The following is a 19,782-nucleotide window of genomic DNA, read 5'->3' on the forward strand; positions in this document are numbered from 1 at the left end:
AGCCTGGCTAATTTCAAAGTAGGTTTAAATGCCCCTTTTCACCCATTTCTGTGGTCTTTTTGAAGAAGGATGAGCTCAGTCCCCTGTTACTATGGCACGTTTGTGTACAATCACCATGGAAACTGTCCCTGTAATGCAGCTGATACTGGTCATTTGTGGTGTAAGTTGTAGTGACAAAAGGCTAAAAAAAACCCCAAAACCCACTTTAATTTCTCAATGTTGCTTTAAGATACAAGGTCCTGAAGAGACAGACTGAGAAAAGCTGTTGTTTAGACTTTGATGTGTCAGACACCACGTGTAGGACAGTCTGCAGAGAGTGCAGTTCCTACCAGCAGTAGCTAACTCTTGGGCAAGACGAAGGAAGCCTCAAAGACTCTTAATTAGATGGAGCCCATATGGGATTGGTGAAAGGACACTTTGGATCTGGTGGCTTCAGGTGTCAGCGATGCCTTTAAGCTTTTATGTCTCTTCCTGTTTTATTTATGCATAGTGGGCCAATAACTTTTTGGGAAGATAAATTGGGATCCATGAAGCTGTCAGGAGATACCTATGGAAAAACTAAATTGTGAAGGGGCAGTTTCAGCATCTAAGGAACAAGGTTGTGTTATTAGTTAGTATTGAAGATGCTCCTTTTTTTAAAGGCAGACCCAGCATGATTAGACTACCCAATTGTGAAGATCTCTCATTTGCTGAGACCAGAGGCTTTGTTCAGCTAGGTGTTTTACTGAAGAAGGCTGCAATTACAGCTTGTAAAGAGAAAAAGCCCTTGGCTCTACAAAACCTGTTTCCAATTAAAATTATTAAGTAAATTTATTATTTTCTGATTTTAAGTTGAAGCAAGAGCTAAAATATGTACAGTTCTCTCCCTTCTCTCTTTCAGGAAATTTCATCTGTAATAGGACAAAGCCTTTAATATATCATCTTTAAAAAAATGCAGTTCTCTCTGGTAAACTACTTTTGTCATGATTGACATAATTCTTTTGCCTCTCTAGCCCTTGAGCACGTTCCAAATTCGGTACGTTTGTGGAAAGCAGCCGTGGAATTAGAAGAACCTGAAGATGCCAGGATCATGCTGAGTCGGGCTGTGGAGTGCTGTCCAACTAGTGTTGAAGTAAGTTGGTTTTTTTTAAAAAATAAAAATTTAAAAAATAAAGTAACCCACTACACACCACTTAGGTTGGCAGGAGAGCTTTGAAGACAAAAAGCAGGGTGAGCGCAGTGTGAGTTTTCTACCATGTGTTTTATGCCACAGTGAGGAGGATGTGATGAGTAGTGGACTGTGCTTTTTTTCCTCCAGAGTTAGTTGTTTGGTGGTCATTACATGCCTCATTTTCCTGTGTAATTGTTATGTTGGTTTTGCCAGTTTACTGCTGTTCCTGCTGTAGCCAATTAGCCGTGTTTGCGTTCATGTTTAATGCCTCAACAATTGTGAAAACAGACATAAATATAGCCTGGGGGATCTAAAACAAAGTTGCTTGTTTCTGAAACACTGAATCAGAGTATTCAGCTGTCTGAAAGGTGATGTGAACAGAAAATAAGAGTGCAGCAGCCCAGTGAATGGAGATGGTATCTTCACAGAATCACAGAATGTTGGGGATTGGAAGGGACCTCAAAAGATCATCCAGTCCAACCCCCTGCCAGAGCAGGAACCTAAATGAGATCACACAGGAAGGCGTCCAGGCGGGTCTTGAATGTCTCCAGAGAAGGAGACTCCACTACCTCCCTGGGCAGCCTGTCGCAGGGCTCCAACACCCTCACTGGAAAGAAGTTTCTTCTCAAGTTGAAGCAGAACCTCCTGTGTTCCAGCTCACACCCATTGCCCCTTGTCCTACCATTGGGCATCACTGAGAAGAGCCTGGCTCCATCCTACTGACATTCGCCCTTAACATATTTATAAACATTAATGAGGTCACCCCTCAGACTCCTCTTCTCCAAGCTAAAGAGCCCCAGCTCCCTCAGCCTTTCCTCAGCAGGGAGATGCTCCACTCCCTTCATCATCTTGGTGGCTCTGTGCTGGACTCTCTCCAGCAGTTCCCTGTCCTTCCTGAACTGTGGGGCCCAGAACTGGACACAATATTCCAGATGTGGCCTCACCAGGGCAGAGTAGAGGGGGAGGAGAACCTCTCTCGACCTACTAACCACACCCCTTCTAATGCACCCCAGGATGCCATTGGCTTGAGGTGATTCGGATTGAGCTTTAAGAACAGTAGCAGACTCTGTTCCTGCTGTGTCTCCGTGGGTATTCTGCAGCCTGCTTATACTATTTGAGGGCAATTGCCAACCAGTAGCAAACAGCCTAAAGCTACTTATCTCTTTGGGCCAACACCACCACACGGCTCTGTTGTTGTCTCCTTGTTCTAATCTAAAATACATCTTGTGTTCCTCCGCAGCTGTGGCTCGCACTGGCGAGGCTGGAGACGTATGAGAACGCTCGTAAAGTCCTTAACAAAGCCCGGGAGAATATCCCAACAGATCGTCACATCTGGATTACTGCTGCCAAACTGGAGGAAGCCAATGGAAACACCCAGATGGTGGAGAAAATCATCGACAGAGCCATCACATCTCTTAGGGCTAACGGTGTGGAAATCAACAGAGAGCAATGGATACAGGTATTTGCTTGGTTAGAGACCCAGATGAGCTCTTCCAAGTTCTGTTTTGAAGGCCACTGAGGCAGGGTGTGGTAGGATAGAGTAATTTTGCACTGGGCTTATCAGTGGAGATCCCCATGAAAATACAAGAGGTGAGACTAAATAGCTGAGGAGAGCCAAGGCCATAGTTAGGTGATACTCTGGGGTAACATTGCCTGTGTTGAGCTGAGGAATGTCTGGTTTACTTCTGTCTTGGAAGTTAACCAGCTTCAAGTAGAAGCAGCTGCTGCCTTAAGTAGGACAGAGGCTTTAAACCTCCAGTGAGGGATTTATGTATGGTTTGCATATGTCTCTTTTGGCTTAGAAGGTATTTCTTTGCCAAAGAAGCTTTTGTCAGATAGTGTTGTAAGAAGTCAATACAAATATTGCCTGTGCAGCAGACAGGAAATATTCTGTTAGTCCTTTATTGGCTTGTAGTCCTGAAGCTGTGTGAAGTAGTCACAGCTGAGGTGTGGAACCCTGTTGCACAGTGGCATTTACAAGACATGAACTCTGTGGAAGTTCATCTCGGGTCATGGTGTTTTTCATGTTCTGTACTAGAAAAGTAACAAGAGGTTGTAGGTCACAGTCAAAATCTGTGGTGCTTGAGTTTCTTGAGTCAGTAAGACACTTCAGAGACTATTGCCATCTAAATGCCTTGATGTTCAGGTTAAAAGAACCTCTTTCCTCCTGAATATCTGCTGTGCTTTGTTTAAGCCTGACTCTTTAAACCCATTTACTACTAAAATCACTTACAGTGGGTCAGGGCAGCAGAATGTTCTTGGCCTGCTGCTTAGGAGTGTTGCTAATGAACAAAGTATTTAATATTAAATGGATATCCCTGTTCACATCTAAAAGAATTGTAACTTTCTTTACAGCAGTAAAACAACTAAAGGTTAATTTCAACTTCTGTTTAAAAAAACACCACCTCAGCCTGGGGATCATTGTCTTCTCGAGTTCCTTTACAGTACCAGAACTGTTCCATTTCTGTTATCTGATCAGAGGCTTTTTTTAACAAGTTTAAGCAAGACACGCTTGGCTTTCCAAAAGCTTTGTATGTCAGAAAACTCCACTTTTCCATATGTGCTCTGGTGAGAGAGACATTGCACCTTTAACTTAACACTGATTGAGTGTTAAGTGTTTTCATTTAAATTCAGATATTGCTTAGCACTTATTGAGACTTCAGAATCAACCCCAAGCTGAAAGAACAGTAGTTTTGATGTTACAATTCTTCCTTCTCAGATTCTTGGAGTTTTTTAGCGGTCAGGTCTCTGTTTAGCCCAGCCTGGAGCAGGTCAGTGGAGCTTTAAGAGGAGACTTTTCAGGCTGGAAAGGTCACACATTGTCACACTTACTCCTTTTCAGTGGATGCTCTGTTTCTTAACTGACTTCTGGTTGATTTTATGTACAACTATATCACCTTCTTTGTGGGTGTAGGCTCACCAATTAGTGTCAAGATATGTTTGAGTAATAAGATATTTTTAACCCACAGTGTCTCAGTGTTTGTGCCTGAGGAGTTACTATTGCAGAATTAAACTCCTTGTGGTGATTTCTCAACATGAGCAGAACTTTACTCTTGTTTCCAGGATGCTGAGGAATGTGATAAAGCTGGAAGCGTGGCCACGTGCCAGGCAATCATGCGAGCTGTGATTGGGATTGGGATTGAGGAAGAAGATCGGAAACATACCTGGATGGAAGATGCAGACAGTGTATGTCCAGCTGTGATGTTTGCTGGTGGTTTTTTGTTTTATTTTTTTTAATTGGGGGAAATTGAACTGAAGCCTGGAGAATGACTTTTGTTTTTTCAGTGGAAGGGGATGTGATTCCCACAACACCTGCCTGCATTTGGCCAGTCTGCCTCTCAGCAGGTTATTTTATCCTAGAACTTTTTTCAGATTTGAATTTTTATTAAGCAAAAAGTTGGTGTTGTGATAGATTGTTTGCTGGGGTTTTTCTTTTAGGGTTTGTTTTTTTGTTTGTTGTTTTTTTTTTCTGTGTTTGTGATACCAACAGAGATTGAAGTCTGGTTTAAAGGAACTGGAAGTTGAGTTTCAAGGCATAAACATTAAGAGTTAACGTAAGACTGGACAGGGGAGTGGGTGAAAGTTTTACCAGCCTTGCTTTGCTTTAGGGGAGTAGTTTGAACATGCACTAAAAACTCAGTTATATTTCAGCATGAGAGATGTCCACTTTGCTGGCCTTGAATTGGGCTTGCAGCAGTAGGGGGGCATGTGCTGTGGCACTTAGTTTTGCCTGTAAAAAGCAAAGGAAGAGCAAACATGAGTGCATTTACAACTTGCTAATTTTTCAAGCTGGCCTGTGTGTATCAGTCCCAGTGAAAGGCCAGTGCTGCTTGTGCTCTGATAGAGAGATGCTTGAAAATTTTATAGAATCATGGAATGGTTGTGGTTGGAAAAGACCTTTAAGATCATCGAGTTCTCTCTGCTTCCTTTTATAAAGCTGATAATCACTGTTTTGTTTTATATATAATGCCCCAATTCATGTATCACTGGGAGTTACTGAGTTCTGTGCTGAATTACGGACGGATGGTTCTTTCTTGCACTTGATTTCAGTGCAACCCTAAACTGATTTAGTTCTGATCTGTCTTTCTTTAGTGTGTTGCTCATAATGCTCTGGAGTGTGCCCGAGCAATTTATGCTTATGCCTTGCAAGTTTTCCCGAGCAAGAAGAGCGTGTGGCTGCGAGCAGCGTACTTTGAAAAGAACCATGGAACGAGGTATGTGTGCTACGTAATCCTGGGGTGGAGGGGGTCTTCCTTGTCACAGGGTGGTAGATTGGGGAGGAAGAAAAACTGTAAGATCAACCCTGATGTTAGTTCAGCTGGTGGAAACGCGTTGGCATTGTTTGCAGGTCTGATAATGTTCTTGGTTATGGTCAGAACATCGTTGGTTTTTGTGAAGACGTAAGTTCTTTGGCAATAGGGGTTACTTGGTAATAATAGTAATGAATATGCAAGACAGAGACAGTCATCTTTGAGAAGGCATTTCTAGAAAAACTTGGGAATACAAGTCACCTAGAAATACAGCATGTGCTTCATTTAATTTTCATAGATAAAATACTTCATCACTGAAGTTTTTCGAGCGTTTCTGGCCTTTTCTGATTGAACATATTGTGCATGTGGATTGGTGTTACACTGACACAGCTCAGGCCTCTTTAAGTTTGCTCATAAAGCTTTACACATCTAAAACTTGCTGCCTGGAGTTTAGAATAAAGCAAACACTCTATGTGACAGACCACTTCTACACATGGAATCATCCTTATTAAAGCCAACAAGGCCATGGTGTGGAAGTGACTGCAGATGCTCACTCAAGCCTTTATTTTTTTTTTAAGCAAGTATGTTTTTGCTTTTGATGTTGTTCTCCTGTATTTCCTAGTAGTAGCTGATTTTTAAGCCTGTTGTTCTACCTGGAAAGTATATTTTCCAGAGGAGAAAAAAAAAAAATTCAATCAGATCAAACCAGCTTCATCTAATAATTCTGAAAAACTTCCTGTCTCAGTTTCTGTGAAGGTTCGTTAAGAAGAATGGCTCTTTCCAAGACAAATGAGCTGTTTGTGTGCAGGGTCCTTCCGCAGAGGCTATCAAACAAAGGTGCCTGAACAATGAGCTGTTTGTGGAGTGCTGATTTCAGAACCCTTGTGAAAAAAAGACCCCACCCTTTCCTTGTTATGAAACAAACTTATCAAGGTTTACAACGTTGGACTTTGCAACAATATTTATACCACTGAGTGATAGTGGAGATGGTGTGTGAGAGCTCGCCTTTGGCGGTGTTTCGAGTGATTCTAACTTGCTGTCTCTTGTCTCAGAGAATCCTTGGAGGCTCTTTTGCAGAGAGCTGTTGCTCACTGTCCCAAAGCAGAAGTGCTCTGGCTCATGGGAGCCAAATCAAAGTGGCTGGCGGGAGATGTACCAGCAGCCAGAAGCATTTTGGCCCTGGCTTTCCAGGTGGGTATATTATATATCAGACTTGTGTGCTGGTGTGAAGTACAACTGGTAAAGAATGCAGAGCAGGCTTTTTCTGTCAACACCTGATCCCTGCTCCTTTCAAAATGATGGGGGCTTCTGCTGTTTCTTTAATTGTTTTATGTGGCAAAATGTTCTCCTCTAAAGTAGCAACAAGCTGGAAGCAGGAGTGTGTTACTGGTCTTTTAGTAGTACCCCACCAGGTTCTGAGTTCACAAACTATTAATTTTATTACCGTGGCTCCCACCAGCCCCAGTTGTGGATGAGAATCCCCTTGTCTTGGGTCAGCAGTCTCTGCAGTAAGAAGGGTAGTGGTCTGCCCTGATTAATGAGATTACTGCATTACATACAGCTTGGACCAAACCCACTAATCCACAGCAAAATAAAGGGAGTTGTCTGCTGGGTCCTGAAAGAAAGAAGGACAGAGCAGTACAGTTCTAACACTGGGAATGAAGCTTGAAAGCTGAGTGATAGCAAAAATAAATGACAGGTCTTGAGGTGGAAGGTAAAAGAAAGATGTTTACTTCTTAAATTGCTTCTTAGTGCTTTTTGTTACCATCCTGAAGCCTCCTTGACATGGTTGCTACTGAAATGACTTTTATTGGAGGAGCTTTCACAGAACCTCAGCTGGGAATTCAAGCTTCAGGTTTTTTTTTTTTTTTTGCTCAGGGATAATAAAATGAGGGTCTTATTGTGGCAGACCCTATGATCTTTTCAGTATTTAAACTGGAAGTTCAGAAGATCAAGCATTAATGCTTTTCAACAATTGAGAAGCATCCAACTTCTAAACTGGCACATATCTTTGTGTTGAGCATCTGTTTTGGAGAATTTTCTATAAACTTCAAAGGTCAAAGAAGACTGGGAGGGGCTTGAACTGAAAAAAAAAAAAAATATAAAATCCTACTGTGGATTGACAAAGCTCTGATTTCAATTTTAATCTGGATCAAACGAAGGATTAAATCTGCTGTTGATTCACTGTATGCATTTGTCTGTCATTTTATGTTCTTGCAGGCCAACCCCAACAGCGAGGAGATCTGGCTGGCTGCCGTGAAGCTCGAGTCAGAAAACAATGAGTATGAAAGAGCAAGGAGGCTGCTGGCAAAAGCTCGCAGCAGTGCCCCCACGGCAAGGGTAAGGATGTGTGAAGGGTGGAGAGGCTGGGACCTCTTTTGGCCACGGGGGAGTTGAGGCGGAAGGAGAAGTTCCTTCAGTTCTGGAGCTTTAGTGAGTGCCCAGATGGCTCCTTGCCATCGCCTTTTGCAGGCATGTGGCCGCTTCGCTGCAGCGCTTCTCCAGCGAATTGCGACACAAAATCACGGCATGATGGGGGGAAAAAAACAACAAAAAAAGGGCTAGGATTAAGTGAAGGGTTTTGGGCTTTTTTTTTTTTTTAACAGAAATGGCAAAAGTCAGGAAATTCCCAGTTTACAGCTGTTTGTATAATGTTCGTGTTGCATAAAAGCATGTCTTGGAAAAAAGGAGAGAGAAAATACTTTCACGGCAGACTCGCTTATGCTCGCTGTGCTGAGGACAGCTCTGGTTGAGTTGTTTAAAGTTACACTCTCATGTTTATCTCCAGAGTTACTCCTGGTATGATAAACTTTGTCGATTTTCAGCTGTTCATACAGAACCATTTTGTCCAAGTAAAAGAAAAATGAGTTTAGTTTTACCCCCTGCCTTCCCTCCTCCCCCTCCCCTCCAAATTTGTGCTTCATCCCAGATCTTTTACACTGTCCTCTTCCTCTTTTGTCAGCAAAGAGCTTCTCTCCAGCTGGCAGCTCTGGTCTCAGGCTTGATTCCTCTTTTGCGAAGTCATGCTGGGGGGAAGTTTGAGAATGGAGAGGACAGGGATCAAAGAGCAGTGCAGCAGCTTTCAGTCTGTAATGTATTTCTCACAGCTGTGAGAAAAGAAAGAAATTTAGGGGCAGGAAAGTATATGTACCAGTCTGTAATTAGCAGGACAACAGCTGCAACTTGAAGCCATAAGAATTGGTGGTCTTGGTAGCTTGGATCTAAGGAGATCAGATTGTGCTAAAGAAGCAGGCTCAAATTTGTTAATTGGCTGTGCTCTTAAAGCCATGATTTTTGTACAAATATTATACCAGTGTCAACCCTCTGCTTATAGGTGAGGTGTAGGTTGATCACGCTGTTCCAACTGCTTTAATATTTGCATTTACCTTTCTCATTGTTATCTGTTCCCACTATTATTTAACCCTGGTATTTATTTATTTTTTCCACTTTAAACTGTAGCTGATCAATAGCATTCTAATAAATCGCTGAAAGTAGGAACCCACTCCATTGACAGACTATAATGTTTTTTCAAATGGCTGCTAGTGATAAACAACTCTGGTTCGTTCTCAGGTCTTCATGAAGTCTGTGAAATTAGAATGGGTGCTGGGGAACATTGCTGCAGCCCAGGAGCTTTGTGAGGAAGCCCTGAAGCACTACGAGGATTTCCCCAAGCTGTGGATGATGAAGGGGCAAATTGAGGAACAAAAGGAGCTGGTAGAGAAAGCACGGGAGGCTTATAACCAAGGGGTAAGTGTATGTTATTGTGAGTTTGCTTTGTGCTGCTGCTGATGTGGAGAGATCATAGAATCATAGAATGGTTTGGATTGGAAGGGACCTTAAAGCTCATCCAGTTCCAACCCCCCTGCCAGCAGCAGGGACACCTTCCACTAGACCAGGTTGCTCAAAGCCTCATCCAACCTGGCCTTCAACACTTCCAGGGAGGGGGCATCTACAGCTTCCTTGGGCAACCTGTTCCAGTGTCTGACCACCCTCACAGTGAACAACTTCTTCCTAATATCTCATCTAAACCTCCCCTCTTTCAGCTTAAACCCATTTCCCCTTGTTTTGTCATTAGTTGCCCTTGTGAAAAGTCCCTCCCCAGCTTTCTTGTAGCCCCTTCAGGTACTGGGAGGCCGCTATAAGATCTCCCTGGAACCTTCTCTTCTCCAGGCTGAACAGCCCCAACTCTTTCAGCCTGTCCTCACAGCAGAGCTGCTCCAGCCCTCGGATCATCCTGGTGGCCTCCTCTGGACTTGTTCTAGCTGCTAGATGTCTGTCTTTGAATCAAAATGGAGAGGGCTCTGTCCCAGACTAACCAAAGAGATCATTTCTGTTCTCTCTGTCATTGGTTAAAACAATAATAAAACAACAAAAAAATTAGGACCTTGAATTTCTCGCACCCAGATGCAAAATTCACTTTCTTGCTTGAGGGAAATTGCTGTATCCCTTGACTCCTCACTGGTAGAAAAAAAAAAAAAGTCATTGCATGAATTCTCCAAGACCTGTAAAGGCTGAAAGCAAAAGTCTTAAAATAAAAGCCTCCTAGCAGCTCTTAGATACACACAGTAAAAGCAGGTGGCCTACGTGTCTCTTTTAGGTGGTAATTGGTGTCCTGGCTGTGGGTGCTTCTGAAACTCCTCAGCCATGACAGTCACCTGGAAGCAGGTTTTTGCAGTGCTGATATCCTAATGACTTCTTTATGTGTAAGAGCCCTCTGTTTCCAGACAGAGCACAAACTGTGGATGTGTTGTTGAGGGAGATGTATTCTTTCTCTTGCTACTGGGATAGCTCAGCCAGAGTTGATGTACCTGAATGTTTTGGATACAGGAGAAACTTGTCTTCTCTACTGTCCTGTGCAGTAAGACCAACTAAAGAGAAATTTGAGTGACCTAATTTGCTTTGTTTCTATTCTTCTAAACTCTCCAGGAGGATGTAGGGAGAGAAGTTCTTTTCTATAGGGTTTTGTTTAGGTTTTTTTTTTTCAAATCCACATATTACCATATATATGTATTTTTTTTTTTTTAACAGTTAAAGAAGTGTCGTCATTCCATACCACTGTGGCTTTTGCTGTCCAGGCTGGAGGAGAAAGTTGGGCAGTTGACTAGAGCAAGAGCCATCTTGGAAAAGTCTCGCCTAAAGAATCCAAAGAATCCAGATCTCTGGTGAGTTGTGTGGAGATGAACTGAATTTGGGTTGCAAAGTCAATGGATTCTTCAGGCCAGCCCATTGTACATCTGCTCAGGCATTTGAGCCTGGAACTTCTGTCCGTGCTCATCCTAGAGTTTCTGCTGGACTGACAACTTACTCTGAATACCAGAAATGCTTTGGTGATCCTGACTAGTATGTAGCTAATCTGAGGAGCTGGGGACTAGTTATTTCTTTACTGATAGTTGTAGTGCACAGAGCATGAAACGCCAGGGATCTTTCATTTCTGTGATAGTCCCTTTTTTAGCTTGTTTTTGATCTGGGCCATTGGAGAATAAAGGTTGTGTTTATTTTTAGACAGAGAGGAATGGGAAGATGTCAGTCACCTGGACACACTCAGAATATGGGCAGATGTTTGCAGTTTCCAGTGACCTTCATGTGACTCGCTGTTTGTTTCTGCCTAGTGAATGTGTTGTCATAAATATCATCACTGGGTCTTTTCCTTCCCAGGTTAGAGTCTGTGCGATTAGAGTACAGAGCTGGGCTCAAGAATATTGCAAATACTCTGATGGCCAAGGCATTGCAGGAGTGCCCCAATTCAGGTGAGCTGCATCTCATTTCTCTCTTAAACACGCTTGTTTTGCCTAGTTGATAAAGCCACATATTTTTCCACGATGTCCTTTCTGTCCAAATCTCAAAATACTACGTTTTGGAGAGGTGTCAGTCATCCTTCTGCAATGAAATGTTGAGAATCTTTGTGAATAATCCCAGTTGCTTTGTGCTGTCTCACACCAAAGAGGTCGCAGGTTGGTGTTTGGTCCATTTTCCTGCAGTATGTGGTATATTTTGGGTCTATGATCCATGATTTGTTCCCAGGTTTCCTGGGAAAGCATCTTGGATATGGGTAACTTTTTCCCTGAAGCTGGTAGAAGTCTGCCAAGGTTTAAAATTGAAGAAAGACTCTCAAGTGTTTGCAGTTAGGAAGTTCAGTGGAAAAAGAATGGGATTTTCTCTGTCTCATTGGAGTACAGCTGGCCAGGGGAGACTTCCTGTTGTTGGTTTGCCTGCACTGGTTCCTCTACTAACTATGAGCTTAACAACTTGTGCTGGCAGCAAATTTCAATCACTGTCATCATTAGGGGATCATGTACCAGAAATGTTTAGTCCTGTTTTTTCTTGATTATCTGAACTCTTTTAAGAAAAGACTAATAGGTCATCTAATGTAAGTCAGTTGGTTCTACCCAGCAGTGGAAATGATTGCCTCTTGGGATGGGAGGAGAAAGTGCAGAGTGCTTCCCTGTTTTTTTGGCAGAATTGTGGGAAGACTTAATTATTTAAACATGTTGACATCTTTGGGGAGAAGATGTCACATAACTACAAAATGTAGTAGTTTACTGCAGGGCAAGCCTTTTTAGCTTGCCTTCAGGCTGGGTTTTGAAAGGTGATTTAATTGGCGACTGCTTAAGTCCCAGGGAAATAATGGGGAATTAAGTGACTTTTATGACATGATAAACTTGTTGCAAGCTGCTCACCATGCGAGTGGGTCAACAAAGCAATACCACCCAAGCCCTGCTTTGATTTGTGAATGGCCTAATGCTAAATGAGTGTTTGCCACCACTTTGGCTTTTGTCCAGAACCTGCCTGTTGCTATGGAAATGGACAGCAGGATCTCAGTTTTTCTTTAAGATAAAGTGGGAAGTGATTTTATTTAAAACTTTATAAACCTGAATAAAAACCTGCAAGAATTAGCTCATTGGACACCTACAGTGATGTAAACCAGAGGCTTGGGTCTATCAGTTGCTGAACTGATTCCTGGTTGCTTATGGCTGATATAGGTAGGCTGCCTACAGTAAAATTCAAATATAATGGTGTTTGTGTCCTCAGCAGGCCTGAAAATAGAGGCCTGAAATATATGTTTTGAGCCTATATATGAAGAGTAAGAAGAGAAGAGTTGTGCTTCAGTCTGTCACTGCAGCCATCAGAGCTCATGTGTGTTCCTGTGCTGCAGTCTGTGGGAACCAGAGCACTTTGATAGAGTCCTGGCAGACAGGAGATTTCAGGCTTTGCTTTGAAGTGCTCAGCAGGTATGGTTGGCTGACAGGAGAAACTGAAGATTTCATGCTCCTCTGAGCATATTTCCTTTCTTGCTTTTGGCAGTGAAAGGAACTAGGGATTAAACCCACCTTTCCTGGACCTGCCCTGTCCTTCATCATACATGTGCAGAGCCAGCATCAATAAGATTGTGGTGCTCTCCAGCACCCTTGAAACTGCTTCCAAACACTGTGCTTTGCAGCTTCTGGGATTGCCACTGCCATTTCCCACTCAGACACAAATGTCCATCTTTCACTTGGGAAGTGCTGATGTGCCCTCCCCTGTTCCACCACGTGCAGTGTCTCATCTGAAAGGCACAAGCTCTGGTTTAGCACACACCAGCATGGGCAGCGCTGAAGCTGCAGCAGGTTTATGGTGCAGAGATGTTCAGAGCTGAAGGTCCAGCGTGGTGCACATGGTAGCTAAATATTCAGAGGACTGAATGAAGTATCCAGTTCAAGAAAGACAGGGATCTTCTAGAGAGAGTCCAGTGGAGGCCACAGATGATGAGGGGCTGGAGCATCTGCCTTACGAGGAGAGGCTGAGAGAGCTGGGACTGTTCATCCTGGTGAAGAGAAGACTGAGAGGGGACCTTATCAATGTCTATAAATATCTGAAGTACAGGGGCCAAATGGATGAGGCCAGGATCTTTCAGTGGTGGCCAGTGACAGGACAAGGGGCAATGGGCACAAACTGGAACACTGGAAGTTCCAGACAAACTTAAGGAAAAACTTCTTTCCTGTGAGGGTGCCGGAGCCCTGGGACAGGCTGCCCAGAGAGGGTGTGGAGTCTCCATCTCTGGAGATGTTCAAAACCCACCTGGACACTTTCCTGTGCAACCTGGCAGGGGGGTTGGACTGGATGATCTCCTGAGGTCCCTTCCAACCCCACCAGTCTGGGATTCTGTGATGCAGGAGTGATCTGGGATGAGGTTGGGACATGGATAACCACGAGGGTGGGGGCAGTAGTGCTGCTTGTGTTAGAGAGCACTGGCCTGGTGACAGGATGGGGAGGGTTAATCCTGGGAATAACACTAAACATTCTTCGTACTTGACTTCAGGAATCCTGTGGTCAGAGGCAATTTTCCTTGAAGCGCGACCGCAACGAAAGACCAAGAGTGTGGATGCTCTCAAGAAGTGTGAACATGACCCACATGTCCTGCTGGCTGTGGCCAAGTGAGTTCCTGTGTTTGATGTAGTAAAAATACCCGTTTCTGTGTGTGGCTGCATCCATGATGAAACATTGCGCTCAAGCACGACCGTGTGAGATTCTGGCTGCGGCAGAAAAGCCCCACAGCAAGTACCAGCTCTCAAGCTGTCTCCTAGTAACTGTGCAGATCTCTCCCTTGATTCAAAGCAGGGGTTGTCAACCTGCCTTCAGGCTGTTCTGGTGGGTTGTTCTGGACTGTGGCACAGCAACAATGCATTCACAGAGAATCCTTTCCCAGTGCTGAGTGTTGGCACTCTGAAAAGTGCTGTCTTTCTGTCCCTGGAAAGGGATTTCAGTGTGCTTTTAGGTGAAGTAGGCTTCATTAAGTTTTTTAGGATATGTTTTAAATATTTGTGAAAATAGAGACAATTTTTGCTGGTTATTTTTCAGTTTTGATGTGGCTGACTGTCTATTCTTCATCTTTTCTCTCTGTCCTAGATTATGTCAGATTTTTTTTGCTCCTGAGCTAGATCCTGTGCTGTTGTAGTCTTCTCCCCTCCTGAATTTTCTGCTATGTCAGTTTTCCAGTTGTGACCCTTCCTGGAATGCAGTCTACCAGTTATACTGTAGTTTTCTTCTCTGAAATGGGAAAATAATCTACTACTAGGAATTGTCTTTGTGTCTAGATCGAGTTGTGAGACTTCCAGTGATGAAAAACTTATTAGAACTGACTCACACTGTGTCCTTTCTGACCTGAAGTGTGAACGGCTCTACAGCAGTTGTGACTGGAACTAACTTTTCTTCCTGTGTGAATACCAGAAGAGGTTAATGCAGGGAGAATTTTGCCCAAACAGTTGCCCAGTTCTTTCACAACTCTTTTTTATAAGCCAAAGAAAACTGTAGGATACACTCCAGTGACTGCAACGCTGGGTTCTGCCAGATAATGACAGCTGACTTGTTCAGCTTCAACAGCGAGCGAGAAAAATGTTAACTTTTGCTTGATGAAATCCGCTTCCAGGCCCTTTCTGCTGCAACCTCAGACCATTTAGTAACTAATCCCAACACAAACAGCTTCCACCTCCCATCGTAACTTCCGTGTAGGTGCAGTAATACCACAGTGACAAACATCTGTGAAAAACTTGTTAAATGTGCTGCTGGAAATGGCCACTACCTGCAGGTGTTGAGCCTCTGCTATCAGCGTTCCTGCTCTTTTAAATCACAGTTTATTTAACAAGGAACAATCAAGAGTATTATAGGGCTTAAAAACAATCACATAAGCTGTATAATTTTATGACTGGCTAAGCTCTTTATGAGAGATGGCTGTCTGATTTGATAAAGAGCTTACTAGCTCGAATGAACTCTTTAAGGCAAAGGAGTGAAACCAAGAGACTATTGACTCAGCTGGTTAATTACTGGGGAGAAATTTCAGAATTCACGAGTAACTTTATGAAATGGCAGCAGCCAGGCTGGATGCCAGGCTGGACATTGGAGCACAGGTGCTTACGTGCTCACCTTGCCTCTAAAAGTGGAGCTGACAAGATAGATCTGCTCTGCTAGAGTGTGCTTTGTGGATGTGAGCGTGTGACCGCGTGCAGCCGTGGCTCCAGGAATGTGCGTGCAATTTTCAGCCTTTAGAAGTCATTAAATAATCGTTAGATGCTAAAATCAACTTGAAACATGAAGAAATCGGAGGAGAAGTAGTAGATGTAGGCATGTGATCCTGTCTCTGTCTATGCAAAATCTGAAACAGCAAAATTAAGCAACTCAATTAGCAAAGATTGAGCTCAGAGATTAATATTTCCCTTCTCAGGAGTGTCTGCTTCTTCCTGAGGCCGAGTTAACCTGCTTCATCTGGGGGAGAGTGAGAGGAAGTGGTGGATGTTCTTTTCAGTCCTCTCATATCTGTTCCTTTCCCAGGGGAAAGACAGTCAGCAGATGCCTACAAAAATCTGCTCTTTCCTTCCTGGGAGAGCAAAAACTTGAAATATGTGTAGAGCCTTTCAGCTGGAGTGCTTTGCAGATTGGCAGGTTCCTCTAAAGAGGCCGTTTATCGACTCACTTTGGGTTTTTCTCTCAACAGGCTGTTCTGGAGCGAGCGTAAAATAACCAAGGCCCGAGAATGGTTCCACCGAACAGTGAAGATCGACTCTGACCTGGGGGATGCCTGGGCTTTCTTTTACAAATTTGAGCTCCAGCATGGCACAGAGGTGAGGGTGTGCCTGGGAGCAGGGGAAGGCAGCAGGAAGCTCTTGCTGATGTTGGTTCCCTGCTCCCAGGGATTGCTGCAGCGCTGGGCTGAGCACACGGCTGCCTGCGTGGCTCACGGATGAGGCTCCGGCTGTCACGCCTGGTCATGAATGAGCATGAATAGGCCTGTGTGGTGGTTTTTAAAAGGCTCTGCTATTAGCTGAGCTGTCTTTCAGGCTGTTTTGCTGTCCACAGTCATGCTAGTTCGTGCAAAAATGTATGAAATCAATCTTCCTTCTGTAAAACGCGAGCTTTTCTCGCAGGAGATTTTCCTGTAACTGCGATGCTGGGTTTGTGTAACTGGTCTTGTTTCTTCCCAAGTGTCAAGTACAGATTGCATGTGAACACAGCTGGAGGAACAGTCTGTTCTAATCTCCCATGGCAGTTTTTACTGCCTGATATTACTGAAATGATGGGAGTGTTTATCTTCTGACTTCAGAGAGACCTCTCACTTGACAGATCTCATGCAGGTGGTAACGCGAAGGAAGTTTCTGCTGCAGTTTCTCTGGTGCAACCACAACTTGCTTGACTGTAACTTGGCCACTTTGTTCTGCAAGGCAGGAGAGTTGCTGCCTCTGAATTTTAACTCAGGCTTCTGTCTTACCTTTAAAAAAGCAAAACAACAAACCCCACCGTAAGCTTTGGAAGAATGTTTGAATCAAGGAGGGGATTGTTAAATTTTTGTCTCTGTGCTGGGACAAACCTGAGCTTTAAGACACTTGTAAACTGTCATTTCTCTTCCTCGTAGGAACAACAAGAAGAGGTGAGGAAGCGCTGTGAGAACGCTGAACCTCGCCACGGAGAGCTCTGGTGTGATGTCTCCAAGGACATAGAGAACTGGCAGAAAAAGATAGGGGAGATTCTTGTGCTTGTGGCAGCCAAGCTTAAAAATACCTTCTAGAGTCTGCTGGCTCCGGCTGCCTTAGTCGCCTCTGTAGGACTTGTCTGCTTACCCGCTCTCAGTGCGTTTGCCCTTACAGTGGCACAGGTTTCAGAGGACAGGAGATCAGTGATGATATGAAAGATCTTTCTTCCAAAAAGGAAAAACTGGTTCCTTCTCTGCCTGGTGACAGTGCTCTTGGCTCACACGACGCGGTCATCGGCTTCCGCAGCACATCTGAACCTTGTTGCCGCTGTCGCGTAGGACAGACGAGCAGTTTCACGGGGCTGTGTTGGCATTTTCCTTTTGCTGCCTGAATCCCCCCTGTCAATCTGAGCTTTAATTAGTGCTCCTGTGCATTGTGACCTTTAGCAGTTCCTCTGGTTTCTTCCCCCCTAAGCATGTGTTCCCGTCCCATCCCTTTTTGTGCAGTTTCTTTAGTGTTTGGCCCATCTGATGCTGGTTCCTTGTCAGCAGGTCTGGTTTGTTGCTGTTTGAATACATTGAATGTTGATGTGGAGTTCTGCTGGGGGGAAGACCAGGAGCTGAGGGAAAGGACTAGGCTGGCCCCTCTTTTTTTAGCTTGGTCTCCTCTGCTCATGAGCTGCAGCACAACTCAGAAGTATTCCTCAAACCTGAGCAGCTGGAGCATTTTGTGAAATTCAAGAGTGTATTTTTAGAGACCTTTTCCTCAATTTTTTTTAAATGTCTGTAGTATAAGCTCATTCTTTTAGGTGTCTGATTTCATCGAGCACAGTGGTATTTTAAAGTTAACAAGGCAAAATCCAGCAATCCCTGAAGGGACAACCTTTATTTAGAGCTGTTGAGAGACACTGTGCTTTTACAGCAGCAGCTGCTTTCAGTTGGGATCTTTGGGATGACTCAAAATCTTCAAGCGCAGATGGGGGGAAAAAGGAAATTGATGAGAGGAAAAGCTTTGTGTTTGGGACCCATTCTAAACTGTCTTCAGTTTCCCACACTTGTGATCTGGATTATTTTGACCCCTCAAACCCTGACTTTCTTGTGATCATTAAATGAAAAGCTGTGATGTCTCACATGTTAGGATATAGCAGAAGTCTCCAGGTCTGGGTGTGTAGATTACACAAGGTGTTTAGTTGGAGGAGAAGACCCTTGATCACTTGTTTGGACAATATGTATCAAATACAGCTTGTTTTTTTTGGTTTCCTTATGTTTTCTGTGTGTGTGCTCTTACCCTTTGGCTCTGACAGGGAACAGTGGGGCCGATAGCAAAAACCTTTGAACTTATCAGGCTCCCACCACTCTGGGGATGTATCTGCCACTGCTGGTTACACCAAGTTGTGCTCCAGCCTTTTGCCAAAAAGGATGAGAAGCCTGTGTTTAAACACTGAGGTAGGAACAGTCAGTCTTGAAGCAAAGCTTGTTTTTCTTTGGGGTTTATAACGGAAACTCTTGTGCTTTCTCTTGTGTAGCTGAGGGAAGTGTGTGAGGCTGCCTTTTCATTAAGGAGGGGGTAGATCATGGATGTCCCCTGGAGTTGTAGTTTCCTAAAGGTGAGTGAGAGGTGCTGGGAGTTGAGAGACTCTTGCTGAGGGATTTCATGCCATCACTGAAGGATTTCATCCTTCCTGTGTGTGGGCTTATGCAAAGAGGAAGAGGGGGAATTTGTGGAGGAGAGTGGAGACATCAGTCTGTTGTGAAAAGAGGAGGGTGGACATGTGGGAGGGGATCATGGTTAGATCAGGATTTCAAGACTGAGACAGAAACTGTAGGAGAAAAAGAAATGATAAAAAAATAGTTTCCTGACTTGTTAACAATGTTGGGAGCATCTCCCTGGAGGCAGGTACTGTGTGTGCACCCGCTGATCAGGGTCCGTGCGCTTCCCCTGCCCCTTGCTCAGGTGGCAGCTCCACATCCCTGAGGGATTTGTTGGGAAAGGTTAACCCAAGAGTCCTGGGATTGGGAAAACGCACGGGAAGGACCTGCTGGGGAGTTGCTTCTTGTGGGTGGTGAGAGAAGAGATTGTTTCCCAGCACCACACACCGAGATGTGCTGGAAGCCCCGGGCACAGGGACCTGTGCTGGGTGCTGCGCTGCGTCCTCACAGCACCAAACTCCATTGCTGACTGCTCTGTGCATCCCCTAGCCCAGGCGGGGCTACACTCCTTATTTTGGGGTTTATTTTTTCTTTAGATAGAAGGGATCATCAATCTTAGAACCTTTTAATGTTTGCAGATGTCTCGGTGTTTTTAAATGGATTATGGCACCTACAAATTTTAACTATATATAGAGAGAGCTCAATAAACAAGTTATATGGGTCCTGTCTTCAGCGGTATGTTGTGAATCCTGTGGTTCCCACTTCTCATGGAAGAATATTTTTGAGAAGAGCTGGATTATTCAACCTTTTATTTTACCTCTTGTTAAAACACACACACTCCACTCCTCAGTGGAGCCTTGTTGCTGTTGTTTTTTTTGTTGTTGTTTTTTTGGGGGTTTTTTGTACAAAAGCCATTAAAACAGAGTCAGGGCAGTTCTTGGTGCCTGTGCTGCTGTGCTGATGGTGATGTGCTTCTTCAAAACTCAGAGGGGATACAGGAGTGGGCTTTGGCTGAAAGCACAGGGGTGAGTTTGGGTGCTTTAGGGGTCTCGCTCTGGACAATCACTTCGGCGCTGTGTGGTGTTGAGTGCTGACCAGCTGCCGGCGGTGAATCCAGAATGGGAACAATCACCACAAACCCTCATGGAAATGGAAACTGGAGCTGCTCTGTGTTCCTGGGCCCCGACACACCTCACAGCACGGAACACACAACCCCAGCCCTGCTCCACCTCCTGGTGCCCCGCTCCGACCAGGGGACACGCGTCGCTTTGGATCAACGGGTGGGTGAGACCATG

At 44.3% G+C, this 19,782-nt stretch overlaps 1 protein-coding gene across 1 annotated transcript in view; it reads left to right on the forward strand.

Moving 5' to 3' along the window:
• PRPF6 (pre-mRNA processing factor 6) overlaps window positions 1–17,157 on the forward strand; it is a 24,905-nt gene extending 7,748 nt beyond the window's left edge. Inside the window, exons 9-20 of the mRNA XM_010178410.2 lie at window positions 993–1,111; window positions 2,391–2,609; window positions 4,214–4,336; window positions 5,243–5,364; window positions 6,453–6,591; window positions 7,621–7,740; window positions 8,971–9,147; window positions 10,429–10,562; window positions 11,056–11,147; window positions 13,697–13,811; window positions 15,866–15,992; window positions 16,781–17,157. Coding sequence (XP_010176712.2) covers window positions 993–1,111; window positions 2,391–2,609; window positions 4,214–4,336; window positions 5,243–5,364; window positions 6,453–6,591; window positions 7,621–7,740; window positions 8,971–9,147; window positions 10,429–10,562; window positions 11,056–11,147; window positions 13,697–13,811; window positions 15,866–15,992; window positions 16,781–16,933 — 1,640 coding nt within the window. The 3' untranslated portion in view covers window positions 16,934–17,157. The remainder of the gene's footprint in view (window positions 1–992; window positions 1,112–2,390; window positions 2,610–4,213; window positions 4,337–5,242; window positions 5,365–6,452; window positions 6,592–7,620; window positions 7,741–8,970; window positions 9,148–10,428; window positions 10,563–11,055; window positions 11,148–13,696; window positions 13,812–15,865; window positions 15,993–16,780) is intronic.
• Window positions 17,158–19,782: the final 2,625 nt, after the last annotated feature.

This window comes from Antrostomus carolinensis, unplaced genomic scaffold, assembly GCF_000700745.2.
Source record: "Antrostomus carolinensis isolate BGI_N321 unplaced genomic scaffold, ASM70074v2 scaffold32361, whole genome shotgun sequence".
Classification (NCBI taxonomy): domain Eukaryota; kingdom Metazoa; phylum Chordata; class Aves; order Caprimulgiformes; family Caprimulgidae; genus Antrostomus; species Antrostomus carolinensis.